Source organism: Perca fluviatilis, chromosome 7 (genome assembly GCF_010015445.1).
Source record: "Perca fluviatilis chromosome 7, GENO_Pfluv_1.0, whole genome shotgun sequence".
NCBI classification, from domain to species: Eukaryota; Metazoa; Chordata; class Actinopteri; order Perciformes; family Percidae; genus Perca; species Perca fluviatilis.
The window spans coordinates 14,824,775-14,840,676 of NC_053118.1; the positions used below are offsets into that span (position 1 = coordinate 14,824,775).

At 40.5% G+C, this 15,902-nt stretch overlaps 1 protein-coding gene across 3 annotated transcripts in view; it reads left to right on the forward strand.

Moving 5' to 3' along the window:
* dnah5 (dynein, axonemal, heavy chain 5) overlaps nt 1-15,902 on the forward strand; it is a 111,744-nt gene that overhangs the window by 62,405 nt on the left and 33,437 nt on the right. For all 3 annotated transcript variants that reach the window (XM_039806393.1, XM_039806394.1, XM_039806395.1), the window contains 8 exons: nt 2,980-3,247; nt 4,012-4,135; nt 5,126-5,233; nt 5,737-5,851; nt 6,455-6,631; nt 9,385-9,588; nt 10,787-10,966; nt 15,338-15,475. In XM_039806393.1, coding sequence (XP_039662327.1) covers nt 2,980-3,247; nt 4,012-4,135; nt 5,126-5,233; nt 5,737-5,851; nt 6,455-6,631; nt 9,385-9,588; nt 10,787-10,966; nt 15,338-15,475 — 1,314 coding nt within the window. The remainder of the gene's footprint in view (nt 1-2,979; nt 3,248-4,011; nt 4,136-5,125; nt 5,234-5,736; nt 5,852-6,454; nt 6,632-9,384; nt 9,589-10,786; nt 10,967-15,337; nt 15,476-15,902) is intronic.

A 15,902-nucleotide genomic window follows, 5' to 3' on the forward strand; every position in this document is an offset into this window, starting at 1 on the left:
GAAAGGGGAGGTAATCTTTCCCCTTATGACCACATATAGGGAAGATTCCAGATGGGCCCATCTGAGCTTTCATTTTCTCAAAGGCAGAGCAGGATACCCAGGGCTCGGTTTACACCTATTGCCATTTCTAGCCACTGGGGGACCATAGGCAGGCTGGGGGAACTCATATTAATGTGAAAAAACCTCATAAAGTGAAATGCCATGGGACCTTTAAGCTGCAGAATGGTCTTTTTCCTGTATTACTCTGTAACAGCAGCAGGAGGAGGAGGTAGCTTTAAGGTCAGGTTTACACATTTCTCTGCTGCAGTCCCAGAATCATCCATTGTACTAGATCCAATGGCTGTCTGTTACTGGGTCAAATAAAACATTTCCAAGGCACTTTTCTCTGATCCTCTAACTTATTATCATTTTTAGCTCCCTCCTTCCTCTTACTTCTACATATTTTCCTCCACACCTACAGTACTCCAATTTTATGTGCTGTTCCTTCCTGTTCCCACTAATCCTTTGCCTCTTCCTCTCATTGTCTGTTTTTCCCTCTGGCTTTCTTCCTGTTCTGACTGCACCATTTTCCCTCGTTGTCCTCTTATTCCCTTCCTCCTCCTCAATTTGTACTCTCTAGTCCAACTTCATTGTTGTCCTCTTTGCCTTCTCCTCTTCCTCTCCCTCTCAATTAACCTTCATTTTTCTCCTGTTCAATAATGGGCATCTAAGCTCCTTCCACATCATCCAAATTTTCTTTACGTCTCCTCTTCGGTAATCCTTTCTCCTCCTTCCTTGATTCATATTTAAGGACAGAACTAATGAAATGCCACAGCAATGACCTTATCACCAACTATGCCATCACAATAAAAGATAAAGGGATCTGTGAATAGCAACTTTAAAGATAACATAAGTTAAGTTGAAATAGTACTGAGCACTACAAGATCATTCAGGAAACTGCCTGGTATAAGCTGATTGGACCAGTCTGTTGTAGGCATTTACAAGTTACAAAATAGTGTCGGCAGATTCTAGTATTGCATTATGTCAGGTCCTGTACTCAACAGATTTTTGGAGAAAGAATAATTCAATGTGCTGAGTGAACTACTTATTTTAAACTCATACATACAGTAAATAGGCTAATTTGATAAGATCAGGAGAGGGCATGCTACAAGGGGGAGAAAACTATTTTCTTAAAAAGTAAATCTTTTCCCAAACCAGCCCTATGTTGTGCATTCATGGTTGGTCATTTACAAGTGCCATTACACATCCTCTGCCTCTATTGGTTGTGTACTGTATGAATCTCATCGCCTTATTGCAATGATGTGTGGCATAACCATTATGAAGTTGAGTGTTGATGTGCAGAAAAATTAGCTACTGTACATTTTCATTAGCTACTAAGCATGACAATTCAAAGTGTCTTACTCGGTTATTTCATTTATGCTTAGTATTTTTGAATATTCTACATTTTTCTAATTATTTTCTGTTGCTCTCTCTCTGCCTTATCACGATAGCATCCAAATCCACCCACTGTTCCACCTCCTCCCCCTGCTTCTTTCCCGCCCTTCCTCTACCTCCATCCTAAATAACAATTTAAGCAGCAGCTTACCAGGGAGGTAAATAGAAGTGGACACCAGGGTTTGTGTCTGGGTGTTTGTGTGCAGGTGAGAGGTGTGTGTGTGTGTGTGTGTGTGTGTGTGTGTGTGTGTGTGTGTGTGTGTGTGTGTGTGTGTGTGTGTGTGTGTGTGTGTGTGTGTGTGTGTGTGTGTGTGTGTGTGTGTGTGTGTGTGTGTGTGAAGTTTGTGCTGCAGAAGTGTTACAGTAGGATGACTGTGTGAGAAAAAGTGACAGAGAGAAATAAAGATGAAGAGAGAGGTGTTAGTGTGAGGTTGTTGTATTATGTGAGAGTAACCCAGCAGATGGTTAGAGACATGGTGCTTTTAATCACACCACCCCAAGGCTCTCTCCTGCTCTCTCTCTCTCTCTCCTCTGTTACCCACTCTCTCTCTCTTAGTAACTAGTGATTTAGTAAAAAGGCACAAAAAGTGTGTGAAAGGATGCAGTGCCACTATCCCTACCTGTCAAACCTGGACAAACTGTGTGTGTGATTTTTTTTGTTTGATTTCTCAACACCAGGCTAAGGCAATATGTGGGGGATGAGCAGTGTTTCAACAAGTGCATGTAACTCTGTGCCTAACCAATTGAAAAAGAAAAATGTCCAAAACTACATTAAATAAATTAGAAACACTGTTTAAACACCATAATTAGGTTAATTCACCAGCTGCTAAGCAATATAGAATTAATAAAGAGATCGAAACAAATGCCAGAAGTTATAAGGAGTAGTTGGAAAGTTGAGCATGTGATGACATATAATCAAAATAGGAAATGAATCAAAGAAATCTCAGCACTACTTCAAGGGTTTGATTTTAAATATGTTATTCTGGGGACATCTTGCATTTGAATTAATTCATTAACTTGCCATGTTACTGTTTGGAAGGCCTTTTTTCAAATTGTGCTTCTCTGAATTTCTGTTTGTCACTAATTGTCTCCATGTGCCTCAATTAAAGATTATTATTTGAAAGTCTGGGCTGCATGAGAAATTCAAGATTGAATTAAGCACTCATTTGCCATGCTAAACATGCAGTACCATTTTTAGAGCGCTGAGAAAAAACATTTGTCTTATGGTGACCTGTATCTCCGTATTTTGAAGTTTAATTGAAATAAGAAGTACTACCACAATTACTGCTTACAAAGCATATATTACAGAGAAAGACATCCTAAAATGGTTAAAATTCCATTTAAATTTTGTGTACACAGGAACAAAATTAAAAAAAACAAAGGGGTAGATTAAAACAAACATTTTCCCCAGGCAAACCTAGTGGACACAGTCCAACCAGTATTAGTGGTTGGACCAATAGGACAAACAACCTAAAAAGAGAGATAAAGCTGGATAGATCATGTAATTTGACATTATTGGGTGTGTGTGTGTGTTTCTATCCTCAGGTGTCCAACTTATTCGCTCGTGATGAGATTGACGAGATCCTCAGTGACCTCATCCCTGTCATGAAGCGGAAGTTTCCCAGGCGACCGCCGACCAATGAAAATCTTTACGAGTACTTCATGTCAAGAGTCCGACATAATCTCCACGTTGTTCTGTGCTTCTCGCCCGTTGGGGAAAAGTTCCGCAACCGGGCGTTAAAGTTTCCTGCATTGATATCTGGTTGCACCATGGACTGGTTCAGCCGGTGGCCAAAAGATGCTCTTGTTGCAGGTACATTTCACAGACAATTTTTATTTTATATTGATATGAGCTGCCTATCTAATGGTAGCATTTATTTCCCCAATATGCATCCCTGTGTTCTACCTTCCATTTAGAGTGGCTGCTGTAATTTTCTCAGTGCTGTAAAATCTGATTGAACTTGGATATTACAACATTCTATTATCACATAGTCAGCTTGTTCACAGTGTGTCCTATGTGCTTTCTGACAAAAATAGAACTTTTCAAATGTTTGTTAGACAACTCAGACTGCTATATGTCAATGCTGCCATTTCCTCATCTATCATTTGTCCTTCATTAATGTCCATTATTGATCTTATAGGCGACGCTTAAGAATGTTGCCTTTAACCGATACTATAGATGGCAATATTATTTTTCATACACACAAATATAACAAATATTAATTTTTTCATTTATTTTAAATCTGTGCATCTCATTTTGTCCATGAAAAACAAATCTTGCACCACATTTTCTAGTTATCCCCTGCTGTCTCCTTCTGTTTCTAAATGTCCACTCCATATTTTGTCAAATCATCAACAGAAGAATGACACAGATGTTGCAGTAATACATGTAACCAATAATGCATAATGTCCCATGTCATTCCTGCTTGGAAAACAATACATTTGAATTTCTTACAGCATGTCAGAATTGAGAAGTAAAGAAGCTGGTTTCAGTAATCAATGTCAACTCTCTCTGTATGTTTCTCCACTTAATTCAGCTCTCTCTCATTCTTCCTCCTCCATCTTTTTGTCCTTCAGTTTCAGAGCACTTCCTGTCAGTCTATGACATTGACTGCTCACCCCAGGTTAAAAATGAGGTTGTCCAGTGCATGGGTTCTTTTCAGGATGGCGTGGCAGAGAAGTGTGTGGACTACTTCCAGAGGTACAGTATTTTGTTAAACAGATTGCCTCTCTGTATCTACAATGGGCAATCCACCCATGAACAAAATCAACATATTATTCTAGTTATGTCAGACATTTTGATAAATAGCGTTAGTAGTACAAGAGTTTATCTTTATTTATTTATATACGTATATATTTTTGAGAGCATTTTATGAATTTATTAGCGCTGATAATAGAAAGAAGACTTTTTTTAATAAACAATTTTTTAAACGACATACAAAACATACAATTCGCAATATGAACATATACATTATGGTATTCTTCGGTAGCCTGATTAACTTTAACCGTTGTTCATATGAAATCTCAAAGACAGCCTGATACTTTGTTTATAGACTATTTGTGGGTGGCTGTTTGACCTATCTATTCCTGTTGATAAAGTATAATAGGGTAAATCCTGTATAGTGCATACACTTGTAGCTGTTATGTATCTTTGTAAGTCATTATAAGTCGCAAGCGTCTATACCCCCGCCCCCCCACCCCCAAATGCAGCCATCCCAAAAGCCCACTTCCAAACCAACGGCACCTCCACATTCCTCCGTCCTCTCAAAAAAATCCACCTGGCCATCATTAAACTGACAAAGTTATTAATCTGACAAAGGCCACCATGCATCCCGATCCAAAACTCCTGGACCTCACCAGTGGACCACAGGACACAAAGCAACTGGCCGTTCACCGTCCCACACCCCCAACAACCCGGTTTGTCTTTCAGACCAATTCTACACAATCTGGAGGGAGTCCAACAGAAGCGAAGCACAATCCTGAACTGAATGAGGATCACCTCAACATCACACGAGACAGCTCCAACATTCCTAGAGATTCTGTCCCACGCCTCACCATCCAGTGCAACACTCCCCCTCCCACGTCCCCCCGAGGGCTAAACAGCTCCATCCGCCAGGCCTGCATAACATAGAAAGATTATTCTGCTTCTTATGACATTAATTTAACCTACTGTAATCTAATTTAAATCTAGATACCGACGCTCGACCCACGTCACACCTAAGTCCTACCTGTCCTTCATTCAGGGCTACAAGACCATCTACAAGGAAAAGAGGTCTGAAGTCCAGACCCTGGCCAACAGGTAAACAGAATTATAGGATTAAGTTAGATATTTGTTATACTTGTCATTACAATGTTAACATATACTGTAATGCGTTTTAGCCTTTCTAAAATGTAAGATTTCATAGGGATTAGTCCAGAACCATCAGTTAGGGGTAATTTTTTCAGATTGCAGCTTTAAAATACATCACAGATCTCATAAACAACATATTTCACACACATTTTCTGTGCTACGTTTTTCATTATTTTGAACTCATGTCTGCTTAACAGCTACCCAAGCTGGCCAAGGATGAAAAGCTGCTTTCCTGTTAAAGAAGGTTTTTCCACCAACTAGTTCCCAGAGGACCAAAAATTATGTCAAAATGTCATGTAGTTCATCTTGAAAGTGTGTGAATTTTTACAACAAACAGGATCCCAGGTGTAGATGTGTAGATTTCTTTCAGATAGTCTAGCACATAATAGAAATGTACAAGATGCTTTAATTGTATGTGGCTTACCTGATTGTTTAATATCTCTCCTGTTTAGGATGAACACTGGTCTCCAGAAGCTAAAGGAGGCATCAGTGTCCGTAGCAGCACTCAGCAAGGAGCTGGAGGTGAAAGAGAAGGAGCTACAGGTTGCTAATGACAAGGCTGATATGGTAGGTTTCAGGCAGGAGAGAGTGTGTGTGTGTGTGTTTGTGTGTGTGTGTGTGTGTGTGTGTGTGTGTGTGTGTGTGTGTGTGTGTGTGTGTGTGTGTGTGTGTGTGTGTGTGTGTGTGTGTGTGTGTGTGTGTGTGTGTGTGTGTGTGTGTGTGTTTTCCAACATTTGGCTTTTGTTAAGTTGGCTTAAGATTGCACTGGTATTCTAAATTAAATAAATCAAGTTGATACTTTGCAACAGCAGCAGCACACACCATAGTTTTTTTTTTATTCATAGTATTCGTCTTTGTTTATTTTTCTGGATATGAATATTTGTTCTGGTCATTCATAACTATATTTTACGTGTACGTGTGGGTATGCATAAACAGCACTAAAATGAATGTGCCTCAGAATAAATGAATGAATAATAATGTGGCTGCATTAAAACTAATAAAGTTTCACTAATAATTAGAAATTAGAGAACGAATAGAAGGGCATATTCATTTTCATTGCTGCAATTTGTTTTAATATATAAATATATTGTTATTCACTTACGTTATGAAGCTCCTGCAGTGGGATTGCATTGACTCATGGCCATGTTTATTTCTTGTACATACACCCAGGTATTAAAGGAGGTGACAGTAAAAGCCCAGGCAGCAGAGCGAGTGAAGGTGGAGGTGCAGAAAGTGAAGGACAAGGCCCAGGCCATTGTAGACAGCATCTCAGCTGACAAGGCCATCGCTGAGGAGAAACTTGAAGCTGCCCGTCCAGCTCTTCAGGAAGCAGAGGCGGCACTGCAGGTACTGTATGGGACAGGAGACACCTGGGGACCATGTATTCAACATTTCTATCTCCCTCAGAAGGACAGATTTGTGATCTCCAAACTTGTTTTGTCTGTAAAAACACAAGTTAAAGAAGGATGGACTGCCCACACAAAGTATTTATATATTGTTATCTCGACTGCTGTAACTGATGCGTGTTTATCTTGCCTTCAAGACTGTTACCTCAGTTACTGCATCACCAAAGTTCCCAGTTATTTTTAGAGTTGAATACCACTTTTGTCTAGAAAGTAGTGCATACTCTGGCTACATGATCTCCTATCCCAATACTGTACAGCTTAACCCACAAGGTCCCCTACTTATAACAACTACAACTACTGTATCGTGCAGTGCCGCTCCTCAAGATGTTCTCTGCTGCCCCTGTATATGGTTTGTCCAAGCATAGGTTTGCCCTAAAACATAGCCTGAGGGTTATAAATTGTCAGCAGTTTATTGTGCCCTTCTGTGTGGCTTAATGTCTCCACCACCAATATGTTTCTTGCTCTCACTTTGTGTTGCTTCAGGGTGCCACTTAGAGCACTCTGTGACTTGCTGTGTGTAGCTGCATGCAGGTTTTTCCTACAGCCTTCCCACCCTGTACAGTATGTGTGTACAGCGGGTGTGTCTAAAGTTAGCATTTTGCTCTGGAGCATGGAGCTGCGTTGTAATTAAAGCTGTCCTCCTGGGTAGATGGTTGCATACAGATCTCCTATGGCAGGTCCCTCATTAGAATTTTTATCTTGCTGCTGCTGATGGAAGTTTCATATTTTCAAGCAGGCAAACCTTAGGCAATCTGTCTGGATTGATGATCATGCATTTTAAAAATGTATATGTCCTCTCAGATAGTTTGAAATAGTGCTCTTGGTGCATACAACTGGACTTACTGCTGGTTACAGCTGGTCTGTGCAGAGACTGTGTAATTATTTACACTTTAAGTCCCCCTTGAAAAATAAACCTCATCTACTTTGTATGTTTCTTTGATTTAGCTCTTAATTAACACAAGCATACAACAATGAGTTTTCATAGAAATGAATGTGTATTGCAAATATTTGCCTGAACCAATTGATTCATTTCAAATTTTGTAAAACTAAATTGAAATCATGGATTTGAGGTAACCTTATTGAGACATTTTCATAAAAAGCAGTGGAGAGCAGAGAAGATGAGAGGAGTTAGCGGTAGAGGATGTGCCAGACTGCCTGTAGGCTGACTCTTGGGATGACAAATCAGAGTTGAAATGGAGCAGGGAGTAGACAGCAGAAAGGAGTAAAAGGGCAAAAAGGAGAAGAGATGAGATAAGTGGGCAGAGGGCCTGATGAAGCAGCCAAACAACTCACTGTAACATTTTCTTTACTCTCCTGTTGCCTCTCTCATTTAAATCAGTCCCTTAAAGTAATTATCTGTCCCTCTCTGCAGAACTGTTGTTTATACTTGCATACTTTTAAACTGCAGCATTGTGTCAAGTCATTTTATTTGTATAGCACATTTAAACGAACAACAGTTGACCCAAAGGGCCCTATCTTGCACTCAGCGCAATTGCCTTTGTACACCGACACATGTATCATTCCTATTTTGCACCCGACGGACAGTGGACTTTTCCTTCCACAGACGCACGTCGGTAAATTAGGGAATGTATTTGCGCTCCAGGGGGCGGTTCAGCGAAAAGAGGAGGCGTGTTCCAGCGCAAAAGTTCCCTGGTGCTATTTTGCAGTTTCAGAAAACAATTCCGCCACTGACCAGGAAAAACCTGGTCTAAAGTCACTGGCGCTAGTCTTAAGTCAGTTGCGCGTTATTCAGATGCTATTTTAGGGGCGCATGCTTGGCCATAATGTAGCGTGAAAAAGAAAAATATTACTGAAAATCCGCTTTAGGTGTTTGATAGATCAGGAGGCACTACAGTACAGTCCTCAAAAAGTCTCAGCATTCTTTGTGGCTTATTGTGTTTTACACAACATTTGGATGTGTTGATGACATAAATGAGGAAATATTAGAGGACTTAAGGAGACGTGATGTTGAACTACGGTGGGATTGGACACTCAATGCGGGTGGACAGAGATGGAGTGGGGGTGGGGGGGGGGGAAGGGGCACAACAGGTGCAGGTGGTGCGTTTGGAGGCCCACGCTCCATGGCTGCAGCAATCCTCTCCATACTGTGGAGATGCGCCCGAGAGGCCGCAGCAACATAGCCACACGGTCAAGACGGGCATTTATTACTTTGCCGCATCCCAGACAGCTCCCGCTGGCGTGCGCCAGGCAAATCCGCCGTCATATTAGCAATCCGCCATGGATGGAAAAAATTGTATTACATGATTTGATATGGGGTGGGAGGGAATTCCAGAGTTTGGGGGCTACTACAGAGAAGGCTCGGTCCCCTCTGGTTTTTATGCGTGTCCGGGGTATGACGAGGAGTTGTTGGGTTGTGGACCTAAGTGTCCTGGTGGCAGAGTAAGTAGACAGGAGATTGGAAATATACGGAGGGGCTTGACCATGGGGTGCTTTAAAAACAAAAAGTAACACTTTAAAATCCATTCTGAATTTCACTGGCAACCAGTGAAATCATACACAAATCATTGTGTATGATTCCCTTTATACAGAATGTCCTTTATTAAAAAGATGTTATGAAATTCTTAATCCTTTGCTCTCATCTCAGTTAATAACCTCACCTTATAGTGTATATTGTGTACAACTAATATGTTGCCCACTAAAATCCCCTATTTGTCTTTTCTCATACCCACTCAGACAATCAAGCCATCAGACATTGCCACAGTACGAACACTTGGTCGTCCTCCCCACCTCATTATGCGGATCATGGACTGCGTGCTGCTGCTCTTCCAAAGGCGGGTCAACACAGTGAAGATCGACCCAGAGAAGAACTGCCACACGCCGTCCTGGCAGGAATCCCTAAAACTCATGACAGCTGGAAACTTCCTGGGCAGCCTGCAGGTACACTCGATAATATCAGATTTATAAAGTTGAGATTGAAGTAAGGAATACTGTAAATGCTGCAGAAGGCCTGCTCACATATGCCCTAATATCATTTGGTTTTGACAATGTTAAACATGAAAAAAGATAAAATCATTGGGAATGCATTACTAAAGGACCAGACCCAGCTCCAAGGAACATAGAATGGCTTTTTCCTTAGTCTCTTAAAATTAAGTCAGAAAACATACAAAGACTATAATTGTATGTTGATGGATAGATATCAAATTAAAAAACAACAAAAATCTATGTTATAGATTCTTCAATAATATCCTAGTGTATCCTGTATCCAAGTAGCCCCTATTTGAATATGCCACAAGTGCTTCTTAGCACTCTGTGTTTCAGTATGCAGCAGAATCACTGCCTGTAGCTCAACTAATCAGTGAATTGTAAATGTTTTATACCCACTTATATGATGATTATATGACTTTTTAATAGACAAAATTAGCTGTTGTTGTTATAGCTACATTTTCTGTATAGGAAAAAAGTTGGCCTTGATGCCTTCTCAGTCTTGCAGGCAACAACTTCATAACCATGATATTAGGTATTTTATTGTTTATCACAGTAATAATAATGTATGCTCTTGTACATATGAGCTTAAAAGTTCAGAAAGACAGGTTTGGGCAGGTTCGATAAATTTGCAATAATTAGCAGTAATTAAACGCCAAGGTTATGTGATGGAATCAGGATAATGTGTAAAATAGGCACAATCACAATCATCAACATCTTATGGTCTTTGATTTTTTATCTTACCTTGTGCACCTCTGTATGTTATCTTTAATCTTTTTGCTTCCTTGCCTTTCTGTCCGTCTCCTTCTTTTTCACCTAGTCTTGCACAATCTCTTTTTGTTCTCTTCTGTGCTGTGTTCCTGTTGGATTTATCGCTCCCTAATTTGCGCTGCTCTGCTCTGCCTTGTCTTTTTTCTCTTTTTCTATTCACCAACTGCTCCACTTACTGTCTTTGCCCAATCCCCACAGCTCCATTTATCATTTTCTTCTCCTTTTACTCTTATTTCACATAGTTTAACATTCCTCATCTTAAAGTAGCTTTTCATGAGATGTAAATATTCGTATTCTTTACATACTGACATAAGTCTTGTTTTTCCCTCCTGAACCTCCACTCCACCAACCACCACCACCTCTATTTCCCTCTGCCTTGCAGCAATTCCCCAAAGACTCCATTAATGAGGAAATGGTGGAGCTGCTGCTGCCTTATTTTGACATGCCTGACTACAACATTGAAACAGCCAAGAGGGTGTGTGGCAATGTGGCCGGCCTTGCATCCTGGACAAAAGCAATGGCCTCCTTCTTCTCCATCAACAAGGAGGTCTTACCCTTGAAGGTAATTTACAGTACAGTGTAATATATTTAACACAGTGCTTCTTGGTGCAGCAGAGAGGTGAAACAGTGCTGTTTGTTGACAGTATGTGATATTAAATATAATCAGAATCAGCTTTAATAGCTAAGAAAGTGTGAATACATACAAGGAATATGACACTGACTTTTTGGTGAGGTCAATGTATATACACAGAAATAGACATACGGCTAAAAACAAGGACAACAAAGCTGAAAAAAGTAAACACACTGTAAACATTTGACTACTATGCACAGATATAAGTATGTATATAAGAAAGTGTGTATATATACATATTACAAAACCAGCACTATAAATATTAGTCAATGTGGAAGTTCAATTGAAATGAAGTCCACAAACACATATGTCAGCCTCTTAAATTTCTCTTTACAAACACACACATTGTGATGCACCTGTCATCATTACCCCAACAAACGCATATGACTGCAGCACGCACACACTTGCACACACACTCCATGGGCAAAGTCCATGGTCTTCCACTCTGATAAACAAGGATAACTTAGAGTGGAGGAGAGCGGTAGTTTTTCTGCAGCAAAGCCCCAGGCTACAAAAAAAAGGATAAACTGTCTCTGTTATGAAAAGGATTATTCATATTACCACATTTTGGCAGCAATAATTTGCTGATGGTCTAGGCAATAGAAGTGCCCCAAACATTTCAGGCAGACAGAGAGATAATTAGGCTTCTATCCAATGATCATGAGCATACAAAAATAAAAATGATAAAATTTGGATCTCCCCAGGCAGACAGCTTGGTCATGAAAGTCACTGTACCAGTCACAGTCACCAAGCAAAGTCCTCAGTGGGATAAAGCTCAAATCCGAAAGAACATATCTGCCAATTTAGATTACCCTCTATAGGGTGAAATAAAATAAGTGTTTGGTTGCTGTGTGTGTGTGAAAATAAGAAGACTCAACAAAGTTCTACAAAATATACAAATTAACACCAATGTAAAGATTTTGAATGAATGAACCTTTAAAACTTCTTGCCTTTCTACAACAAAATGAAATGAGACATACCGATTTAATCTACAGTAAAAGTGATTTAATCTAAAAGTAAAAAGGAATGTTGTCTTCAGGAGACAGGGCTGTTCTGTCGGTATTTACTCTTTTTTCTAATGAATTAATAATTCCACACACAGCAGAAGGGATTAGAGAAGAATACTTTGTACACAAAATCCTTGATTATTAAGGCACAGCAACACACACACGCACACACCTGGGGCCCGTTTCAGAAAGCAGGTTCAGTGAAAACTCTGAGTTTGTTAACCCTGACATGAGGGAAACTCTGGGTTTTCTGTTTCAGAAAGAGAGGTAACTTAACCTCAGAGTCAGTTACTATGGTAACTGAGTCTGTGAACCTAACCTGGTCGGGAGCAGGTTTTCTTCAAGAAACCTTGAGAAAAAAACCTTGAGTTTCTCTCAGTCTCCTCCTTCAAACTCATTTCATTCAGTCGGTATCAGGCGTATTTTAATGCAGTTTGTTATCTGTATGAATAAAAAAACGTATTGGTTTATGTTAGGCAGATTATAAAACGTTTTTTTCTCAAACATGTCATGTCCTTTTGTCGACGATCCCATTGATGAAAAAGCTGTATTAATTCACAGAGAGTTTACGTCGGGAGATGATATTAAGTCCCGACTATAGATGTATTTTCATTTCCACATAACCGATTTGAGAGGTATTTTTATTACAGTCCATTAGATATGTAGATACCTTATCCGTCCTCATCTCACCAACATCAACCATTGTGGACAGGCTTTAACATCCAAGCAGATTCTTTGTGTCGCATTACGTTTTTTGCAAACGGCAGTGCCGTAAGAAACGTGTTACTATCGCTCTGAAACGTTTTTTAAACGTTTTTGTAGTGTTCCCTGGACACAAACCAGTGAGAGCCATTAAAAATAAATAAATGATTATACATTATAGTTCTGTTAATGATCATGGTGCTGCAGCCTCAGAATGGGATTAGTATAGTTTACTTTTTCGCCCGGAGGATTGCACCAAAATGAAATTATAGGTGTAGGCATACAAAAATACAATTCCAGTTTTCACCAGTAATATTATACGTTAACTGTGATTAAATATGAAATTAATACACTGTTAATGCTTACACATTGACTCGAGCAGCAATTTTCTCCCACACCAATTCTCTCTCTTTTGCAGCAGCAGCCGCTGTCTTGCTTTTTTAACGAAATGCATGGCTCCATTCATACTGCCTTTTTATAGTGGTGGTGCACACGCGTAACCCTGAGTGAACCTACTCCGAGTTGATTGAACCAACTCAAATCAGCTGTTCTGGAACCGAAAACTCAGAGGGCTAGATTTATCAAGCCGTTTGCGCCTGTTTCCAGGCGCTAATTGGTCGCAAAGACGGACGTAACCGATGCGGGCTATTTACAAACAGGGCGCACTTGGGTAAAATCGCAGATTGTCTGCCACATGAGCAAGAAGAGACAAGTTGCGCTTTCAATATGCGTTCGTGGGAGGGTCGTGGGGAAAGTGGGAGTTCCACCCAAAAAGGTGGGAGGATAAGCGCAAAGTGCACCTAATTATATATTCCGTGGTATTTACAAAGACTGTCAGTAAGAGCGCGCCTCTATTCTGCGGGGGAAATTCTCCGCCTCTTTAAACCAGCCGCAATCGAGTTTCCTCGTTGACCTTTGCCGCTGGTGAAATGGCAACAGTAATTTGAGCAAGACGAAAACATAGGCGAGGCTGAAAATATTTTTAACAGAAGAATCACACTTTGTCAGTGAACACAACATCATTTAGCGTTACAGATCAAGCAGCCATGCAATATTAGAGTTACTGGAAGAAATCAAAGATGAAATTGAATCTCCCACTCAGCGTTCACATCCCATTCCACCAGTTGTTAAACTCCTCGCTACATTACAAATATTGGCATCAGGATCATTTCAAACAGTCATAGCATCAGCAGTGGGAATATCGCAGTCTGCACTCAGCCATATCATAGCACCAGTACCGCTTTGCTACAGCGCAATCTACGGTATAGTGGGCGGAGAAAGACGCTGATTGCCTGATGGGTGTCAGGGTTGATAAATACTACGCAAACTGTGGAAGCATAGCGTGCGCTATTACCGAACTCGCATAAACGGACGCAGCGCAAACTGCGCTAGTGTTAGTAAATCTAGCCCAGAGTTTCCCATCTCAGGGTAAATCAACTCAGACATCAGGGTTACACTCAGAGTTTGTTAAACCTCCTTCCTGAAACGGACCCCTGCTCACTAAACCCTGTGATTTCATGCAAATGTCCTAAATCCTTTTTTAGTTTGACTTCCTGCCAGTGCAGTGTGTGGATGTCTCATGCATGGTGATCATATAAAAGCTTCAATTCGTAGAATGCAGTTATACTTTTGTGATCACTTTAACTTTGCCTAATGATTACCTCTGCTTTCCCTTCTGTTACTTTGTTGTTCTTTTGTACTTGATTTCCTCTCCCCCCCCCATCCCCCCCACCCCCCTTCATACAAGGTCTCATTTTACCAGTTATTTTGCTCTCTTCCACATCTAATTTTCTTAATTTTGTCTGCACCTTTATGTCTCTGCTCACCCTGGTCTCTTTATCAGATGACTTTCTCTACTTTCCTAGTTTCCCTTATCCCCTCTCTCACTGACTGTCTCCCTATCTCTTCTCATATTCTCATTTTCTGTGTCTCTCTCTTTCACACACATACAAATCTCCATTATAATCCCTGCCTCTCCTCTTTGATCCTGATCTTTTGCATTTACAGGGAACACAGCCTGGCAAATTGATTTTCTGGTTTCCAGCTCAGTGGTGTCTTCCCTTTAAGCTGGACAGCCAGACTGCCAGCCAGAGATACAATTGGATGGACAGTCAGTCAGTCAGTCAGTCAGTCAGTCAGTCAGGCAGGCAGGCAGGCAGGCAGGCAGGCAGGCAGGCAGGCAGGCAGGCAGGCAGGCAGGCAGGCAGGCAGGCAGGCAGGCAGGCGATAGACCGCTCAGATGTCCGTTAATAATAAATGAATGTTCCAGACTTTCTCTTCGCAAGGCCACCCAAAATCAGTGAGACAGACTTATACATTTTCTCTAAATATCTGTCTCTAAACCTTGTTGTGATGCATTCTCCACACAAAAAACTGCTAATAAAACAATAACTCCTACCACCTTTCCTCTCTTTCTTTTTCTGTCAAATTCTCCCCACCTTCACCTCATCTGGTCTGTCTTCTCTTTAGAATTTTTCTCTGTCCCTCTCTTTTTGTTAGCCCTCTTCCTAGAAAACTGACTGTGACCCCCTGTAGGCGTTTTATGTGCAATAACAGATCCCTCTGTCTCTCTCTTTCTTCCTTTCTTTTTTAGGCTAACTTGGCAGTTCAGCAGAATCGTCTGGCAATAGCTAATGTGGACCTTCAGAAGGCTCAGGCTGAGCTGGATGCCAAGCAGGCAGAGCTGGATGTGGTACAGGCAGAGTATGAGAAAGCCATGATGGAGAAACAGGTCAATAGCTTTACTTCCTTAAAACAGAAGTATAAATTATTTAGCCACACAAAGATAGGAGCAGTGTGTGCTGAAAAAACAATTGGATTATGTGATATGAAGCAGATGTGAGATGGATGCTTTATGGTGTGCTGATGCTTCACTACACCTACAGCTACACCTGGAGCTTTATGCCATTATCTTTTATTTAAAAAAGTTAACATTAGCCACATTGCACAAATGGTTGACTTTCTTTCTTTTAAGAGTTAATTAATAATATATTAATAATCAGATAACCTACAATTAGACGTATGGTGTCTATCACTGAAGCCTTTAATACAGTGGGGAATTGCACTATTAATTCTGCTTAGCAGAGTTTATATAGCACATGATATGCACAACTTAGAAAATGGGATCACTAGTTTGGATCCAGGCTTTCCTAATTAAC